This window comes from Corvus cornix, chromosome 3 (genome assembly GCF_000738735.6).
Source record: "Corvus cornix cornix isolate S_Up_H32 chromosome 3, ASM73873v5, whole genome shotgun sequence".
Lineage (NCBI taxonomy): Eukaryota > Metazoa > Chordata > Aves > Passeriformes > Corvidae > Corvus > Corvus cornix.
This window is the reverse complement of record NC_047056.1, coordinates 80680620-80700730: the sequence shown is the minus strand read 5'-3', so window position 1 is coordinate 80700730 and position 20111 is coordinate 80680620. Positions and strand designations below refer to the sequence as shown.

The following is a 20111-nucleotide window of genomic DNA, read 5'->3' as shown; positions in this document are numbered from 1 at the left end:
GCAGGTAAAATCTAGAAGCCAGAATCCCCTTCAGGGCATGGCTGGAGATGCCTTTCCTTGCTTGTGTTTCTTGTCTTTTTTTTCCCCTCAACTCCCTTGCCCTTTATTGAAGTAAAACAGCAGGCTAAGATTATTTCACGTTTTGAAGAAGCATGGTGGAAAACTAAAGAAAACAAGGAACTGAACTGGAAACCTGAGAAGAAAGCAGCATATCTTGCTAAAAACTGAAGCGTGGGCAAGCATTTGCACTAAACTAGAGATGTAATTGGGGTGCATTAACAAGGCTATCACACAGGCAGCAACCAAAGAAATTATTTGGGTTTCCCTCACGCTCTCCGTAACTCCGAGTGTAATAGCAATACAGTTATCTCCAGGATTCAGCACTGGCAAGACACCAGAGACATTAGATATTCATGTTGTAGGTCAATGCATCTTTGAATTTTAATTTAATGAAAATCAGTCTCTCTTTGTCCAAATTGAGGCACCTGTTCAGAGTCTGTTTGAGGCCAGTCATAAGACAACCTTCTCATCTCTTACACTGAAATGCCTTAGAAAACCCAATGGACAGGTAAAACTGGCATGAGAAATTATAGAGCAGCACCAGAGGTCACCTGCTCTGCCTTCGAATGGATTGTCAGAAGAGATTTATTAAAAACTGCTGTGGTAAGGTGCTTTACAAATAGAGAAACCACAAGGAAACAAGCCAATCACTTTGGTTAATACTCTTGATAATAATACTTTGGTTAATACTTGCTGATGGCCCAGAGGGTATAATTGCAGTTTAATTTTGCTTTTGTCTCTAAACTGCTACATTTTTATCTAAAAAGAAAATCTACCAAACCCTGAAAGCCAGGAAATGGTCTACCCTCTTCATTTCCTGCAATATTTATAGTTAGTTATGTCACAGAAACCAGTACACAGATGTAAACTGGGTTTCTTAGAGTCTTCCTTAGCAAGTGCTACAGGAGCAGAGCACACTGATGTAATGTTGAAACTTCCGGGATATCTTGTCACATATACAATGTTGCCACAGTGTCAGAAGTGGCCATCGCCTGTGTGCACACCCATTTCTCAACATACTAAACCCAAATGCTACCTGACTATGATTTGAAATACCAGTAAGATGTGAGGAGGGGGCAGAGGGAGCATGACATAGAATGGATGCATTAGAAAACAGAAATAACTGATATCTTTTATTGAGAGGTATTTGGTTATATGCTCACATTTACACACAATCTTTATTTTTACATGTAATCCGAACAGTCAACTCTACCACAACTCTAAAGAAAACAGTAGAGGAGATTAAAGGAGAATGTAGCACTGTTATGTAACACTTTGAAACTAGATAGGTTGAACAGATGTCTTCATTAGATTACCTTTTGAAAACTTTTTGGAAAAAAAGCAACTTTGAAAAATTAGCTGCTTAAATTCTCTCTTTGCTTCCTGGCAGTTAAAACTGGAATGAGAATAAATACCTCCCTGCATGAGGTATGAGGATTAATTTGTTTGTGTATATAAATGGGTATTTAAGTATCAACCACTATTTTATTTTTAACACCTTATTGGGACTACTGCATTCTTACCACAGTTCAGTTTTTGGCAAGAGATTAAGATTGAGTTAAAACAGGAACAGGTGTTTAGAAGATTATATGGCTGCAATAAAAGCACAAACCAAGAAGATGAAGGAAAAAAAAATTGTATAAGGCATTCATTTGTATCCTGTGAAATAGAGAGACACACAGAAGAAAATATAAAACCACAGTAACTAAGGGGTATTCAGGAAAATGTCTTTTCCTACTATGATTCATTCCCGGGGGACGGAATCTGAGCAGGGCTGTCCTTTGGTCCCAGGTCATCCTGTTCCTGTACAATCTCCTGATGCCTATTAAATGGCCAAGCATTCAGTAAACACTGCTTAACACTGGTTGGGTAATAAAACATTTTCAAAGCTTCTAAAGGATGTAGGACTTTAAGGCCACTCCCAGTGAGATTTGAGCTCCTAAATTATATTAGGTACTTTTATAGTGTGGATTTCTGGCCTCTAAGATCCCTATAGCCATTACTAGGTAAAACTGATTTTTATTTCTAGGGATTGAGCATATTCTTTTGCCAACTGCAATCAGAACAAAAGCTGAAACCATCCATTTTAAGGCTCAAACTCATGAAAACAGATCTTTTCTTGGTAAAAAGAACAGTTACTGACCTTGAAACTTCATAAGAAAATACAGTATTTACAATTTTTAGAATATTTTTCCTTCAGCACTACGGTAGTTGAAGATAAAAGCTTTCAAGTGGGGTTTTTTTTGAAAGCAGACTCAAACATCAATCCTCCAAGTTAAACCTCTTTTCATCAAGATATACTATTAATTTTATACAGTAGTAACAGTAAATAAAGTGAAGATTTTTAAAAGCAAAGATCTATGGGGTAGTAGGTGTTGCAAGATGTGTGAGATTTATTATTACTTTGTTTATTGACACATTTCTTTAAGAGTAGAGCATGATGTACAAAATAAATAAAATTTAACTATGGAGATACTGGGAAGACTCTCCATGGGCAGCATGAGTCCTCAGCTCTGGGAACTCTCGAAAGTCAAAAAGTTGACTGAGAATATCACAAGAAATTAAAATGGTTGTCTAGACTATATTGAAGTCCCTTATGTCTTTCATTATGAAAAAGCTTGCTTGTAGAACAACTGAGAGAAGGAATGTAGTAATGTAATTTCTGCATGCTAGATGTTTATTTTCCTGGTATTATATGATTCTTGCATTTTAAGAAGGTTTAATACAATTAACTTTGACTTCAGTACATTTAAATTGCATCCTTTCTAAGTATTTCTTGTCAGTAGTCACCCATGAGAGAAAAGTCTATTAAATTAGCAAGAGAGTAAGAAAGACTTAAAAACAACCAATGACATTCTCTTTGAAAACAATACTGAAGAAAACAGTTTTCACCTGAGACAAATTCCCTCGTCCTTTTGATTCTAAAGATTTCCTCAACAACAACATGGTTATTCGGAAGATGAACTTTGCCCTGGATCTTTGATCCTATACACACATTGGAACATCTATTGTCCAAGGGAGGCAATTATTCATGTAATAAAGTGCTTATGGGAGTCATATCTAGATTCATAAATAGCTTATGGATTCCTGCCCCTGACAGGCATCAGACAATTTTAAATAGTTACTCTCTGTCAGGACAGATTTGGAAAATTTTGATGAATGCATCCATTAATGGTGAATTGAAAGTGAACTGGTCTTCCAAAAGGAAGGGTTGTACAAGGAACCAGAGGGATCTTAAGACAAAGCTTGATTAGTTGATGATACATGATGTTATCTGCAGTGACAGGACTAAATTTAATGAAACACAAGAATTCTATGTGGCCCCAGCTACAAACCAGACTTGCTACGGCAAGTCTGTGAGATAGAAACTGATCACAAAAGCTAGGATAAACATCTGATAGCACAGAATCCAGAGCTAAACCCTTTCTCAATCAGTTTCTTCATCAGATTGCTATCCCAGCATGTCAAAAGAGCAGCAACAATGGAAAATGCAAGTTAACACTCTCAAGCAGAGGTCAGACTGACCCCACTTACTGGCATCAGGACAGCAACTTCCACTGCAGAAGCAGGACTGACCTTTTGAAATAATGACCTTTTGCATACTGTAGCATCACCAGAAGATTCTGAATCTCAGAACCCTGGTATCTTTCTTCTCAATTAACCATGACTATTCAAAACCAGGAAAAAAACCCAAACATAGGCATTTAATAATTTAAAGCCAAACACTCTTTCCAAGCACAGCCTTTTTCCTCACCAAATGAAATATCAAAGATTATACAAGGACCCCAGCAGCCTTCACCACAGAAGTATGCATTTCTTTGGTGGAAGGATAAGCAATAACCAAATAGTCTAGCAAACTTCCTCCCCACTGTGTTGGCACAGCTGCATAGTCACTGGATAACACAAAAGGAGAAGAAGGAAGAGACAAGGTTACATGAACAAGAGGCTGTGGGATGGAAAGGCTGCCTTCGATTATTAGATAGGTTGCTGCTGAATAGAAGAATACCACCCTCAATATCACAGCAATGGGAGCTGATGTACAGATCATTAAAAAAGGCAAATAAAGCTATAGGCAATGTCATGTGAATGAACACTGAATGGACATGGTATTAAAATGCCTGCAAATACACTCTGAAAGCAGTGTGTTCTACAGGCAGCTTTTCACTATATTCATCTTTATACGGAGAAGTCACGTAAGGAATACAGAAGGCAGCTTTTCATATCAATCATGTCATATCATATCATATATCATATTCTGTTACTTCTGGAAGTTATTTTCATGTTTGATTTATCATGGAAAATATAGGTAAATTATTCCATTTGTCTTCTCTGGCCTCCAGGTGACCCTGCCTAGAAGCCCCAGACCTTTTCTCTCTCCAAAGATCTCTGTTATTTCTTCTAAATTGTGAGGAAGAGTTCACATCCTTAAAGATGTGAAATGTAAAAAACATTAAGCAAGCAAGAAAACCTCGGGCATTTACACACATGTAAACACAATCACCAAGCCAACCTCCCAAGAAAACCTTCAGAGAACTGGATTTATGAAGTGGAGTGCAGGTGCATCCTCTATTGAACAGAGCACCCTCTCTTCTTCCATCACCCTTATTTACCCACTTCATTTCTCATAAGAACATATCAGCTCTGAAACTGAGGGATGTGTGTGTGCATCTACTACCACAGCATATGCTTGCACTGTGACAGAACCAAAGGGTTCAAAAAGACAGAAACTACTGTGAGCAATACCCATCCCCCTTCACAACCATTTTATGGAGCTCATAAACAAACTCTTTCCCCCCATACTAATTTTCTGCAGCCTCTCTTTTCTGTCCACTTTTGCCATTCTTTGATTTAAATTTGAAATAATTTCCTTGCATCATGTACCATGCTTTTAATTTTTCAGCCAAGTGCTATGCACAGCTTTTATCTGTAATAGTAACAGATTGCCCAAGGACACACACAATGAGTCATGGAAAGAGTAAGGATTTCCTGGCTCTTAATCCAATGCTCAGACAAGGCCTCTCATGTTTCCAATTTTCAGGAGCCGGCAGGTGGGGAGAAGAAAAGACAAAGGAAAAAAAGATGGAGGTAGACTTTTTTAGGTAAGCAAAACAGACAACCAGAAAAAAATCTGCACAAGCTCTTCCCCTCCTCAGTTTCAGATAACTGATGTAACAGTAATCACAGAATCTGCTGAAGAGTTTATATCTGGTTTTAAAAAAATGCAATGGGTAGAACAGAGGAAATATATCAATCAGCAGGAAAAAGACAAATTTCTTAAAGCAGAAAGAAAAGAACAAGTTTACTCAACAAGCCTGGAAACAGAAGAGAAAGGAACTTACATGCTTTCAGGGCAAAGGCATTTGGGATGCTTGCTCCCAAACAGGAGTGTAGGTAGCAGCATTAGCATATGGCCACCGCAAAACCGTGAAAAAACCTGGGGGTTGTGAACATGGAATTGGTGACATGAACCAGTTCTCACCTGAACACGCTCCAGAAACACTGTGTGTTACACTGGTCTATTTAACTTAGGAAGCTGATCCCCCCAAGGCCAACTATAATTAGCAAGAGATGAAGAACATTCAAGAGACAAATACAGATCATGCAGAGGTGATGTATCAGCATCCCCAAAATAATTAATATCCATCCTAATAATGCTACCTACTCCAAAAAACTATGAAACTCTTTACAAGACCCATTATGTCACAAAAGAACAGGAAAATAATATTTCATCCCCACAAAAGTAGGCCACCCATCACATTCTGTAAAGGGATCCAAGCAAAAAAATAAATGGATTATGATAAAAGTTGTACTCATTTATCACTGCAAAATACAGTTCACACATGGGCTTTGACAGCACCCTGGATAACTGGCTGAAATGAGACTCATTTCAAAAGGAAACAGATGTTAAAACACTGGTGTCAGACAAAGACATTAACTGGACACGTGTATGGGATAGTTAGGGACTGCTTGTTTCGGTGGGCTGGAATAATGAGGTTATCTAGAGACACAGTCAAACCAATATTTGCACTCCTGACCTAACCATCACTGAAGAGATCTAGTGCAACACCTAACAGGTGCAGTCAACCCTACATCTCAGAAATGCAATAGCTTCTTTGAGTCCCTACTCACCCCAATTAAACAATTGACTGCAACAACAGCCATCACCATGAACAGCAAACTACTCCAGCAGAGAGTGAGAACCGAGGCAGCCAGGAGGCAGTTGTTTCCAGATTCTCAGTGACACACAAGCAGTGAGTAGCACAGCATTAGCCTGCACATTGCCTGAGGCCCTGCTGACAAAAGACACTGAAAGGCTGAGGTATTCAATGGCCTTTTTGCCTCAGTCTTTACTGATAATCAGCCTGCAGGAATCCCAGGCCCCTAGGACTAGTAGGGAAGTCTGTAAGAAGACTTACCCTTCGTAAAGGAGGACCAGCTAACAGAACACTTACAGTGGACATACATCTGCATCAGGAAAAGTGTTGCTAGCAAGTTGAGGGAGGTCATCCTTCACCCCAAATCAGCACTGGTAGGGCCACATCTGGACTGCTGGGTCCAAGTCTGGGCTCCCCAGTACAAGAAAGATATAGACTTAATGAAGTGAGGAAAGGGTTAAGAACAGGCTAAAAAGGGACCATGAGGATGACTAAGGGGCGTCTTTCATATGAGGAGAGGCTGAGAGCTGAGACTGTTCAGCCTGACAAGAGAAGGTCCAGGAGTATCATATCAATGTGTAAAAATACCTGAGGGGAGGGAGTGAAGTTGACAGAGCCAGACTCTTCCCAGTAGTGCCTGCTAACATGACAAGAGGCAATAAGCACAAATTAAAGAGCATTAAATTCCTTCTGAACACTTTTTGACTGTAACATGGTAGAACACTGGCACAGGCTGCCCAGGGAGGTTGTGGAGTCTTCATCCTTGGAGGTATTTAAAACCCAAGTGGGCATGCTCCCGGGTAACCTGCTCTAGCTGACTGTGCTTTAGCACTAGATGGTATCAAGAGGTCATGTCCAACCTCAATGACTCAGTGACTTTGTACATATATTTCTGTTGCATGCATTTTTTAAGTGAACCAGCTAATTAACAAAGACTGGTAATTAAGGCATCCTTAAAGACAAATGATTCAAATGTTTTGTAAAACCTACAAACTGGACTTTTTCTACTCTGCTCTTTTTAGGGGGTTTAGACAAAGTGCAAATTTCACATTCCCTCTTCATTTTGCTGCCTAAGTTTCCTTTTATATATCAACTTCCTTCATTCACTTGAAAGATATTTTAGTCAAATACTGGACAGAAAATACTTCTGAATTAAACCTTATCTTGCAGTTTTGGTTGACTCCCCTTCTCTTCTCCCCTCCTCCTTTGCAACCTCTTTTCTTTATATTACAACATAGTATGAATCTGTCCTTCAGCTCATGGCTCCATGAAGTCCATAGTGTTCTCTTCAAGCTTCTTTTTCTCCCCCCTTTTTTCTTTGTCTGTTTTCCAGCCACTGAATACTTTCCAGTTTCAGATGAAAATAACAATTAGGTTTTACTATTATGAGACCTTTTCTTGTACTGATAAAAATCGTACTATGCAAAACAAAGCTAGAATGATTTCTTTAACAATGAGATTTTCATGTTAATTTTTAACTTCTTTTTAGAAAACATTAATGACCTTCAAGAAGAATCAATTTTCCAGATCTTTTCTTCCAATTATTTTTTTTATTTTTTAAATCCGATTTTACCATCAAGGAGAAATATATATGAATAAAGTATACACTGGAGTCATATCTCCCTGGAGTCATCACTTTGGATTATTGAAGTATAATTATTACAGCACATTGGTCTGCTCTAAGACTTCCAAAATAATGTTTAAAACATCTTCCTTAGGGCAAGGCCACTAAAAAAAACACACTGTTGAACCCTAATTGCCTGCATCATAAAAAAAATATATAGCATTTCCCAAAGCTCAGTGAATGAAAAATAGCATAAATGAGTAGAAATGTAGAAAGATGAAGTTAGAAATGTGCAAGATCCAAAGCTGAGGATCACAGCATGACCTTAAGGTCTGAATGAAATAACCTGAAGTTGTTCAAAATTTTACCAGCTTTATAAGATAAACACTAAGAACTACCAAATATTGAAACCAGGCACTTAACATTTCTGCATGAAAACCTTTAATAAAGCTGTACTGAGTTAGTAGAAAAATAAAAATGAAAAATTGTTTGCCTCAAACTTTTAAAACAATCATTCTCCTGGACTTCTCACACTAAAACCCTCGATGCTTGAAACACAATATGAACAGATACTTTTTATTCACTTTGAACATTTGCCACATCATTTCACTCACTTTGTAACCTGAATTTAAGCATTTCATACAAAATTCTATTGTACTGCATATACAACTAAAAACAACTCTCAAAAGGGCTTTTGATCCCCAAAACCCTAAATTTCCTTACTAAGCCAAATTAAATGAGCATGCTTGCTTGCATGTGCAAGTGTTATTTTTATAATGTGACTGATCCTCCCTAACTTTACTTATTTAAAATAATTCATTGTCCCTTAACTTGCTTTTTAAAATAGGGTTTGTAATCTTTAAATCTCAGGGATCTTTCCAAAAACCTAATTTTTTTCACATTACATTTATTTTATGCACAGTCATGGATACATGTCCACTGTGCATTACATGAAGTTCAACTAAAGTAAAAAAATGCTTTGTACTTTTCCCTATCTTCTATCTCTGGCTGATCTTCTCTTCCCAACTACAAAACACAAACAAAACATGTTTAAAACAAAGACTGAAAAACAGAAGGAAAGAAAAGCACAGACCTTGAACACCAGGAGTAAAATTAAATTAGTTAACTGCTAGAAGCATGAAGCATTAATGAAATAGAAATAGTTTTCCCCTTTTGAGGAACATTTATTCAGTGTTAATTAAATTCTTTTATTCAAAATCTATACTTACCCAAGTGTAAAAATATTACATCATATCAATAACTGCAGAGTGTAAGCAAGTACTACATTATAAGCATCTTTTCCCCATCTAGTGGAGTGAGGCCTTTAAATCATTTATACTGATTGAAGTCTTCAAACAAAAGACAAAAAAAACCAACAGAGAACCCTCTGCATGAACCAGCAGCCACAGCTATTAATTCACTTGTCTAACAAATAGCTATCTGAGATTAGCTTCAAGCATTTGCTTGCAAAGTTCACATGCAATAGTGCTAATGAGGAATCTGCAATAATTATTTCTCTACAATACAGCCAGCTGGCTGGTTTATTCATTTGCAGGCCAGTTCTGCACCACTGAAGCCAAAGAGAGTTTTGATATTAACTTCAAAAGGGTCTGGCCCTTGCCTACAACGTTGAGCTATCACCACAAACACTTCAGGTGCATTTCCTTAATACCACACAAACTAATTAAAGCAAAGCTGCCACCACTAAGGGACCACCACTAGCATTTTTAAGCTTACAAGACGAGAAACAGGCTCCTAAATCTTCAGGTAGGCACCCTAAATGATTGCCTAACTTTAAAAAACACTCAGTATTTGTTCATTTGAATGAGAACTCTAGGTAATCCAAAGTCCTGGCAATTTTTATTGGAATGGCTAAAACAGGACTGACAAGTCACTTCTGCATAAACAGAATACTATGTGAGATTAAGATAATGTCTTTACATGAAATTCTTTTTTCTGTGACTTGCATCTTCTTCAAGATGATTACCTTGTTGTAAAAAAATATTACAAGGTTGTTTTGAGAATAATTTTGGAAGATTTAATCAGGCATTCAGGTGCTTTTTAAATTATCTGAATGTAGGTTGGGAAAGGAGTATAATCCAACAGTGACACTGCACTTTAATAAGTATCAGTACTTTAACCAGTATTCAGTATTGTTGTAAAAGAGTTCCACTTGACTTCTTCATTGCTTTGTATTAGGAATGCATGCTCTGCCTTTGCAGGAAAGGCTTACATAAAATGATTAGCAACAAAGTGTCACCAGGGTTTTCTCCAGCTTCTGAGCTACACTTAAAAATACGTAAGCACTGTCTCACTTCTGACAGCTCATTTTAACTAAATTACAGGAGCACAATCATTTCCAGGTGGAATCAGAGCTCTGCTTCATCTAAATCTAGTGCTGTGGATACAACCTTGTTAAATGCTAGAGTCCTCAGAAGATGATCTAATTACCAGGCAAATGGGAGAATGGTCTCTCCCCAAACTCCTCACACAGGAGTGGCTTAAAAATGTAGAATAAGATTCAGTACTCTTTCAAAATCAATCTTAGCATTGAACCATATAGCTCAGACAAGCAAAAGCTTACAGAACAGAATACAGTAAGTTTTAGAGACACTATTTAGTCACATTATACATCCTACCTTAAAACAGAAAAAGCAGTCACTTAATGGAATATATCCCCAGAAGAATCATGCAGAATGGACACTTCTGATTAATTTAACCAGTCACTAGCTACTACTCTACAAAAATACAGCTGAAAATGCATTTCCTTTCTGTGGAAGCACAGAAGGTGAACTGAAATATGAAGGTTTCTGTGTGTTCAGCAGACCTTTTTTTTTTTTTTAATTCAAGAAGTAAAGTTGATTCTACTTTGCTACAAAGAAGGATATAAAGCCCTGTTGTTCCCCTCCCAGCCTCGGTTTTCTCATCTCAGCTGAAAAGAGGCAAATACAATTAGGTAACTGTAAGCACTAAAAGTTAGTTTCTAAACAGGGAAAAGGTGCAAGAATTACAAAGCTGTCTGCTCATAAATGGCATGGAAACAAAGTAAATTTATATCTAACAAAAATGAGAAAGTAACATGGAAATTCATCAGTGCATAAAACTCAAAGTGATTAACAAAGAGGGAAACAAGACAGTCCTAGAATTTAATTTCTGAAAATCTGGCAAATGATAAATGAAATAGACTTTGTATGAAAACATGAAATAAAAAGTCAGCAGCAGGCTCTCTGGAGAGTTAAGAAAGAAATATGTTAGCTAGTCACCCCCCATTACACAATAATAGCCTTCTTTTAATTTGGTGGGACATATGAAAATACAAAATGTATCAAAGACTGGAGCATCAACAGCAAAAAAATCTTCTATTTAAAACTGAATTATTCAGACATACAGTTATTGATAAGAAGCAGAACTAGGGTCAGCAGTACCAGTCAGAGAAAGTGAGAACATCTGAACAGTACAATGCTCAGTCATTTTCAGGATAATATTTAAAAATTCCAGGCATTCTGGAAGAAGTTGGAAGAGGACTAAGTAGCCAAAATAGTCAGTACAATTAAAATAACGTCTTCACTTGTACAAGTTTTCAGGCAAGATCCTTTTCCAAGCAGCTGAGGTGCTTAATACTCTTTTTCTTCTATTTTCCATATAAAACTCAAGCTCACTAAAAGCCACAGAAGAAATATAGGTCCCTTATCTGGTTTCACCAATTCACAATGCCACAGCTCACAAAAATAATGGAGACTGGGAACTGATTTTTGAAAATAGTCTCTTTCTCTATATACCATGCTTTTACAGTTTACATTAGATATATAGGAATCTTTTTTTTTTTTTTTTTTGTCTTTTCCATAAGGCAGAATCACTTCCGATGTTACTTGTCAAGCCTCTGGGAGACAGATGAAGAAACTTTAACCAAAATGCCTGGCAAAAGTCCAAACAGCAATCACATTCTGCCCATCCAACACTCCCTGTGATCTCACTCCGCTACGGCATCTTCAGATTTCTGCAAGTTTTTCTACATACTGCTAAATGGTTCCCAAGTTTCACCTCAAAGCGTAACAGCTTTCTATTGGATGCTAAACAGTCTCCTTATTTCAGTAGGTTGTGTTAATGCTTATACACCCTTTTGCCCCTCTCTTTCTTCCCACGGGAATATTCCAAATCTTATCTTAGGAGCTCTACAAAATGCACAGGCTGAGATACCTCCACACACTCCCATGTGTAAACCAGCTTCCTTTAATTCAAAAGCAGTGGAGCTATTACAAACAAATATTCACACAACTGATTTTTTTTACAGATCAAAGCAGCAAACAACTTGGAGACAAAGGAAATAATCTTGTCCTTTTTTCGGCCAGTCAGAATTGTGTTGGTGTATGTCAACGGGAACATCACCAGCCCAGTAAAAGGAGAGTTAGTCCATCTTATCTCTTACACTTCCCTTCAGGTCTTTCCCTGCCCCTGGACAGTGATCTGACCTGTCCCCCCATGTCATGTTTCTAGCTTTCCTAAAATCCAAACAGAGTTTTCTTCTTTAAGAAGCGGAAGCTTTCAAGCAGTACCATTTGTCATCAGCCACCACCCCTGGAACAGACCTATGATTTAAGCACAAAGATTTAGAGCACACTGTTCTCTTAACTGACATTGCAACAGAATGATGGACTTCTGCTTCTGAGAGAAGGTAAATTGTATGTTTCTCACTGGAGGCATTACTGACTTCTTCACCAAAAGATCCATTCTAGACTCATTTTCAACTGACAATAAAAAGAAAAGAACTTAACAGCCCTCTTCCTTTTTGTCCACCATGTACTTTATCATAGTCAAGTCATTGATTCAATTATTATGCTCTGGCTTTACAGCCTTCGCTATATTTGTCCATTTGTCTCCTTGAAGACATTATTACCGCTTCCAACTCTTCAACATGTAACACTCCTGAGCTGCTCTAAGTGCCTTGGAAAGCTGACCTGTCTGTTAATAAAATGCTAGAATTTATTGACAACCTCCCTCAGGATTCCTCAAAATCTTGATCTGTGATAATATCATATCTATTCCAGCATATAGCTGAAATCTAAGAGAGTTGGATCCATCCATTTTTAAAGCACTTTTAAATCTACTAAGAAGCATTCTTATAAATACATCCTTTTTTCTGCAGAGCTTTCTGGACTCCTCAATTAGCTTCAAAGTTTCCATCCAGACTCTTAATGGAAATGAACAGTGTTGTAGCTTTCCACAACAACACACATTCACAAAACACATGGCATAACAACATACACTTCTAAGGAAAATCTCCATTATCGAATCATTATTATCCAGTGACTCAGTATTATTTTTAAAGCAAAAGAGGTCTTTGTAGCTGATAATGTGATTTCTGTGCACTTTTAGCTACAACATTGACACTTGCACTTCACATAAATCAACCTATTAATTATAATCTGGATAGAGCTGAGATTAACTTAGAGATGCCACAGTTTTGGAGGGAAGCAGCCTTATACAAACCACGTTGAACATGTATTGCAGTATTTGGTTGTGCACAGGTCTAAATTTATCTTTTGAGCAGAGCCTGTTTTTCAGTCACAAAGGCAACAGCCTCGATTAATGAAGAGGAATGGACATTCTAGAAGTATATCAGACGTCCCATAAGACTACTTTATGTACATATTCAGGTACATAAAACACGGGTATTTGTCTTTTCCACAGTGTGGTGCCGATTAATAAAGACAAACTCTCTGTTTCTGTTTAATAGTACATTACCTACACAACTACTCAATCATTAGGACATAACAGCTACACTTTTAGATTTCAGAATTACTTGGGAAAATCAGAAAGTTCACAATTGATGAAAACTGGAAAAAAAAAGAAGAGTGGCACCAATCAGGCATTTTCATTCCTAATTAGTTCTGTCTTCACCCCTTTCAAAGTTTATCCACAGACTGTTGCTGGACCATCTAAACTGGATCCCTGCAATTAATTGGACATTCACATCTAAATGGCAAATGACTGTACTGGTTTTGAATGGCAACGTTTTGGTAGCGGGAGGCTGCAGAGGTGGCTTCCGTGAGAAGCTGCCAGAACTCCCCCCATGTCCAACAGAGCCAATGCCAGGCGGCTCCAGGACAGACCCACAGCTGGTCAAGGCTGAGCCCATCAGTGGTGGTGGCAGTGCCTCTGGGATAACAGACTTAAGAAGGGGGAAAAAAAACTGTTCAACAATCTGGGAGAGAGGAGTGAGCATACGTGGGAGGAGCAGCTCTGCAAACACCAACGTCAGCGAAGAAGGAGAGGAGGTGTTCCAGGCACTGGAGCAGAGATTCCCCTGAAGTTCCTGGTGCAGCCCATGGTGACGCAGCTGTGTCCCTGCAGCCCATGGAGGTCCATGGGGGAGCAGAGACCCACCTGCAGCCCGTGGAGGAACCCATGCCAGAGCAGGTGGATGCTTGAAGGATGCTGTGACCCTGTGGGAAGCCTGCGCTGGAGCAGGCTCCTGGATGGACTTGTGGAAAGAGGAGCCCACACTGCAGCAGGTTTGCTGCAGGGCTTGTCACCCCACAGGGGACCCACAACTGTAGCAGCCTCTTCCTGAAGGACTACACCCCACGGAAAGGACCCACACTGGAGCAGTTAATGAAGAACTGCAGCGTGTAGGCAGGGCCCATGTTGGAGAAGTTCATGAAGAACTGCCACCCGTGGGAGGGAACCCACACTGAAGCAGGGGAAATGTGTGAGAGTCCTCTGCCTGAGAAGGAGGGAGCAGCAGAGACAACGTGTGATGAACTGACCATGGCCCCCATTCCCTGTATCCTTGAACCACTAGGAGGAGCTGTCAAAGAATTGAGAATAAAGTTCAACCTGAAAAGGGAGGACTTGGGGGTAAATATTTTCAAGATTTGCTTTTACTTCTCATTATCCTACTCTGATTTGATTGTAGCGAATTCAATTAATTTCCCCAAGTCAAATCTGTTTTGCCCATGACAGTAATTGGTGAGTGATCTCTCCCCGTCCTTATCATTGACCCACGAGCTGTTCATTTGACTTTCTCTCCCCTGTCCAGCTGAGGAGGGGACTGATAAAGCAGCTTTGGTGGACAACCAGGGTCAAAGCACCGTGATGACATATTTGAGCATCTTTTCTAAGAAAACTGCTTTGAAATGTATTACCAGATGCTTATGTAACAGGTGGCTTTTGCCATATTCTAGGCAAAGGGGATTGCACAGAAGGGAGTAGTTCTTCCTGCAGATCTACCCTCTCAAGCAGCAGGAGACCATATTTCCAGAGGAGACACTTGCCTGCATGCTACACATGCACTGTTTCTTACTTGGAGCTCATAGTCTTTTTGTAATTAAATCTACTTCTGTTTATGATATGTGCGGGTTCCCTCTCTCTGATTTCCTCTTTAATGGAGAACTGCCTTGGAAAAAAAGAACCATTTACCCTTTCCAAGAAACTGATGACAAATTTTCAATCAGTTTAGGGCCACTGCTGTCAAGGTTCTGATTCTCCATCACTGAGCAATGAAATAATCACAAAATTTTGTGCTTTCACAAGGAAGCTCAGCTTGCAGTTTTCCCATTCATAGCTTCAGTTCAGGTTTGCACATGATTGATTTCGTTCTGTTTCCGGCCAATATAAACAGGCAGCTCCTTCCATTAGAGGAAATGTAGCCATGCCACATATTAGGTAAGTGAAGTAATACCTTCCCATCAGCATGTCCAAAGCAGCCACAGATACCACAAAACCATAGGCTAGAAATGCGAGCCTGTGCTGCAGATACAGATGAGTCATATAGGGACACAAGAGGACATATAGGACATTGTTCAATAAGCTCCTGCATATACAGAGCTGAACAGTGCTCAATCAGGTGACGTTATGCTTTAAAAAAGTTTATGCAGAATCAGTATGAAACATTTTTGGTACAGGTTCAACAAGGACTTAAAAATACTAATTTTAGTTCAATTAAAAAATTGTTCCCTCTGAGACTGAGGCCCTAAAAGGTAGCACCAAATGAAATGGATAGTCTCAGTGTCCAAGGCATATACCTGAATGCTCCAGAGATACTTTTAAAAGATAGCTTACAGTGAACACCAAGTAAGATAACCTGAGTGACATATTATAAATCAACTTAATATGGAACAATTAAGCAGCAGACAAAATAATAATTTCTTAATTGAACATAGAAATCTCTCTAATTCTGCAACGAAGTATTCAGATTTGTCATTGAAACACTAACTCTCTTAATATCATTTGCTCTTGGCAGCATTTGTTCAGTATAATTTTATAATTTTTTCTTAATTATTCTGCAGTGTTTCAGTAGATTTATTATAGCTCTTATTAAATGCAGACAAACATAAAAAAACCCCCAAATATATACACTATAAGTTCTTTTATTTAAAAGCCAATTAAATATTTGTATGCATATTTTACAAAACTACATCTGCTTTCATATATAAGGTTTGGGTACTTCTTTCCTATTTAAAACAAGTTGTTTGAAATGAAACTTAAAAACTTACACATAATGATCACAAATAAAACGGAAAAGAAATCCATTCTGTGTCATCCTGGCATCCTATCTGAGTTAGTCAAAACTACAAAAAGCACATAGCAGGAACTTTTATACTAACCTGCAAAGATCAAAACATCTTTATTTTGGGTAAAATCAGAGCAGCCAAAATAGGCTGGCACTAACTACTCAGGTTTTGCTCACTGTAGTACACATTATGTAGAACCGGTCAGCTAAGGAAAGCAAAAATGACTGTATTTAAACAGAGATTGCAATGTATTTGCAGTGGTTGCTTCATAATACTGTCAATGTTAATGCAGAAGTTTCAGAGCAGTCGCAAGCTTGAGAGAAATATTTTTTTTTAATTCATACAGTATCTTGGAACTCATCTTTTGTCTGTGAAATACTACAGAATACACATATTCAGACCTATAATTCATTTTGTGGGAGATCCTCACTAGGCAAATAATAGCATGTGATTTTAAAAAATGCTTAAAGGGATAATAAGACATTTTACTGCATAAACTCACTTACTTAATTTTCCTTTCTGGGATAGTTTAATAAAAGACACAATATTTTGAAAGCCTTTCCTTCACTCTTTATATTTTCTTTTCTTGTACCTTTGTCCTGTCTTTGCTGCTGTTTGACAGTGCTCCAAAGGACTGGAATCCAGCATAAAAGAATATGTGCATCTTCTCTAGCTCCAAATGCCCAGAACAAATGGAACAGCCAAGCTGAACAAACTTTTCTTAATTTCACTCAGCTGTCTGCTTCAAAAAGGACTGTCAGAAGACACAGGTGCACCTGCTATCTTCAGCTAACTTCTTGCAATAAATGATTTTGAAATTGCTTTTCATACATATAGAGACACATAAAAATAAAAGTATCAATATTAAAAACCACCAAATATCAAGGAACACTTTAATTTTGACAATGCATGGACCTGAGAGACAGCAGTAATTTTATATTTTGTTTTCCGTGACCCTTTTAATACTCATATACTAGAGCCACTAAACTATAATGAATATTGTATTTATTCATTCTTATTTTCTGAGCAACTCCTATTTCTAAATATGTTGCCTTTAAAAAGTTTCCTGTGCTGTATTAAGAGACTAAATGACAGAGAACTTGACAGGCTGCTCCATGAGAAACCTTGGGTTTTCCTCCTTTTTTGAAAGCAAAATAACTGCAAATGAGTTTTTCCTTCAGAGACACCACTAGGGATTCTTACTGCAATGGTAGAATGAACATTTTTTTGTTTTTTATTAAATAGTGGCTTCACTTCACTTAACCAAAGCTACCAGGGGCACTGGGTGCAGCTCCAAAAACTATCACGAGCTATTTGAAACAAAATTTTGAAACAGCTCAGCAGTTCTTAATCACAATCTTCCTTCAATTTCATGCAACTGTAAAAGTAAAAATAAAACCATGATCTGTTTAAATGCTGAAAACTCTTGTTTATAGTCTGTGGCCTTATGAATAGTGCCTTGATAGGGGAAGTAAAATGCCTGGTTTCCCACAAAAACATCAGTGAGAGAAAATGTGCCCAACAGCCCCATATATCATCATAAGAATTCAATATCCAGGACATTTTCTGTTCACTGTGCTTGAATTCAGAGAAAGACGAGATAAGGTTAGAAAAACACAGCAGAGATTGCTTGTCACTTTAAAGCATCTCCCTGTGTTAACTGTTTTGTGCCTTAGGCTCTGAAATACCAACACGGTCTCCTAGACTGGGCTGAGAAGTAGCAGCTGAGCAGTTCCGTGATAAAGTACATGATAACTCAAGTGGGTGCTAGCTACAAGTGTTTGCAAGCATTAAGAATAATACACAAAGTAAAGCCCAACCATTCCTAAAGCAAAGGGCTGACAGCTCAGGTGGGTGGACAGCCATGTAGATTGAGTGTGTAATAAGGTAACACAGCTTTCCGTGCAGTGTAATGGAGCTGAAGAGAAAGTGGCAAAACAATGCTCAGAGCAAAAGCAAACTAAAAATTAATCTTTTCTAGTAGCAAACTCCTCTCTCCCTTCCTACTGCTTTTCTCACTGCTCCAGGGTAAGTATCAAGTGTCTCAGTCAATCCTATTACCTTAATCTGAGACATCATTAGTATGGGTGAGGGATTACAAGCCTGGGAAGATGCAAGTCAGGGCTGAAAAACCATGTTCTCCAGTAAAGCTGGGAGCTGCCATCAACCAGCAAGAAACAGTCTATCCACTTTGGTCCTTCAGAGTTTAGAGGCTCGAGCTCGCTAAGATTTAACTCTCTGTAGTCCACCAAAAAATTGTCACTGCAATTGTACACGTAAAATGAGAGATGACCCAAAGACAACCTAGTACCTAGGATCAACAGCCTGGGAAACTTATAAGCTGGCTTTAGTGAGCACCTTAAACTCAGCAGAGAGCTATGTAGCACAGTCTGCTGCTGCTCTTTTCTTCCAGGCTCCTCTAGCAACATAAATCACACTGAAAGATCTTTACAGGGTCAAAACAGAACTGAAAAGTGATTTCAAATATTATGTTACTAAGCAGTAGTACACCAATGGAAAATAAAATGTAATTTATTTCTCAGCACTGATACAGAGTCTGCTAAGCTAGTCCCAGAGAGTACTTCTAGAGCACAAGGCAGAACAGAGTTTATTACAGATTATTAGCAACTAAGCAGATTTCCTTTGTGTGCCTTTTACAGCCTAAGCATCATCCAGTGCAGATGCATACCAACTAAAATTTTGGCTTGTCAACACTGCAGTACTGTAATATAATTGGGAGAGAGGGTAAATACATTCTCAAAAAACACGGGTGCTGGTGACATCTTTTTGGTTACCTAATTAAAAACAATTGGATTTTTAAAAGCCATCCTGACAGGGTATCAGGAGTTAAACTGTGACTTTTAGATCATTACATTAGAGCTGTCTGTTAGACACATTTCTAAATACTGTATGAAAACATAAAGAAAAGCAGTGGAAAGCAGTGGTCCATTTAGCTCCTCACCAGGTGTCCAACAGTGGAAACACATATATATGAAAGGAGAAAACTCTGGCAATTTCTGGGGTCATTTTTTCCTTCTAATTCCTCCAGCATTCAGTTGCAAGAGCCTGGCCCCTGTTGAACAAGACTGCCACTGTTCCACTATGTAGATAACAGGGAACTCTGCAATTATTTTCAGTTCAAATGCAAGTTTAATTGTAATATAGAATTAAAATGTTTTAAATTTTACCAGACAACTTCCAGATTAAGGTCTACCACAAAATAAAGCATAACTAGTTTTGTCATTTTGCCATTACTCCATTAAGATATGTGAAATACCAGTTTTCAATTAGTGCCCTTTTATTATTCCCTTTTTGGCTCACAATCTTCACTATTTTGGATGCAGCGTGATCTTATGCTCAGGCAACAGCACAATTTATTATCGCTATTCAAGTGCTCTTCAGATCTTGCCAACTTTTTCCAAGAAAAATACAGAAAAACTAGGATCTGTAATTCTAGTATTGCTGAACATGAAGAAGCAAGCCAGAAAAAAAAAAATTAAGGCTGGCAGACCATTATAAAGCATCAGTGAAAAGCTTGGGCAAATTTTGTTTCTGCTTCATGGATTCACTAACTGAGATCCAAACAAGGTTTATAAGGATAAAAATAAATAAAACAATATTTTACTGGACAGTGTTTGCCCTCTAGGACAAAGACTTGGTGATACTGACTGTCTGCCAAGGAGAGTGAGAGTTGGAGTCACAGAATTTTATCAAAAAAGCCATTTTCCTTTCCTCTCACTTGGCAAAATAGAACATTATCTTAGCAGAGCAGGTTTCTGAACCTGGGTTTTTCAAAAACTGCAGAGTGCATTGCTATGA

The 20111-nt window shown here is 38.2% G+C and overlaps 1 protein-coding gene across 5 annotated transcripts in view; it reads right to left on the bottom strand.

Moving 5' to 3' along the window:
• Positions 1-20111, bottom strand: part of UBE3D (ubiquitin protein ligase E3D) — a 100278-nt gene that overhangs the window by 30882 nt on the left and 49285 nt on the right. The window contains exon 10 of one of the 5 annotated variants that reach the window (XM_039568842.1): positions 5400-5494. The exons of the other annotated variants lie outside the window; for them this stretch is intronic. Coding sequence (XP_039424776.1) covers positions 5400-5494 — 95 coding nt within the window. The remainder of the gene's footprint in view (positions 1-5399; positions 5495-20111) is intronic. 5 annotated transcript variants of the gene reach the window in all.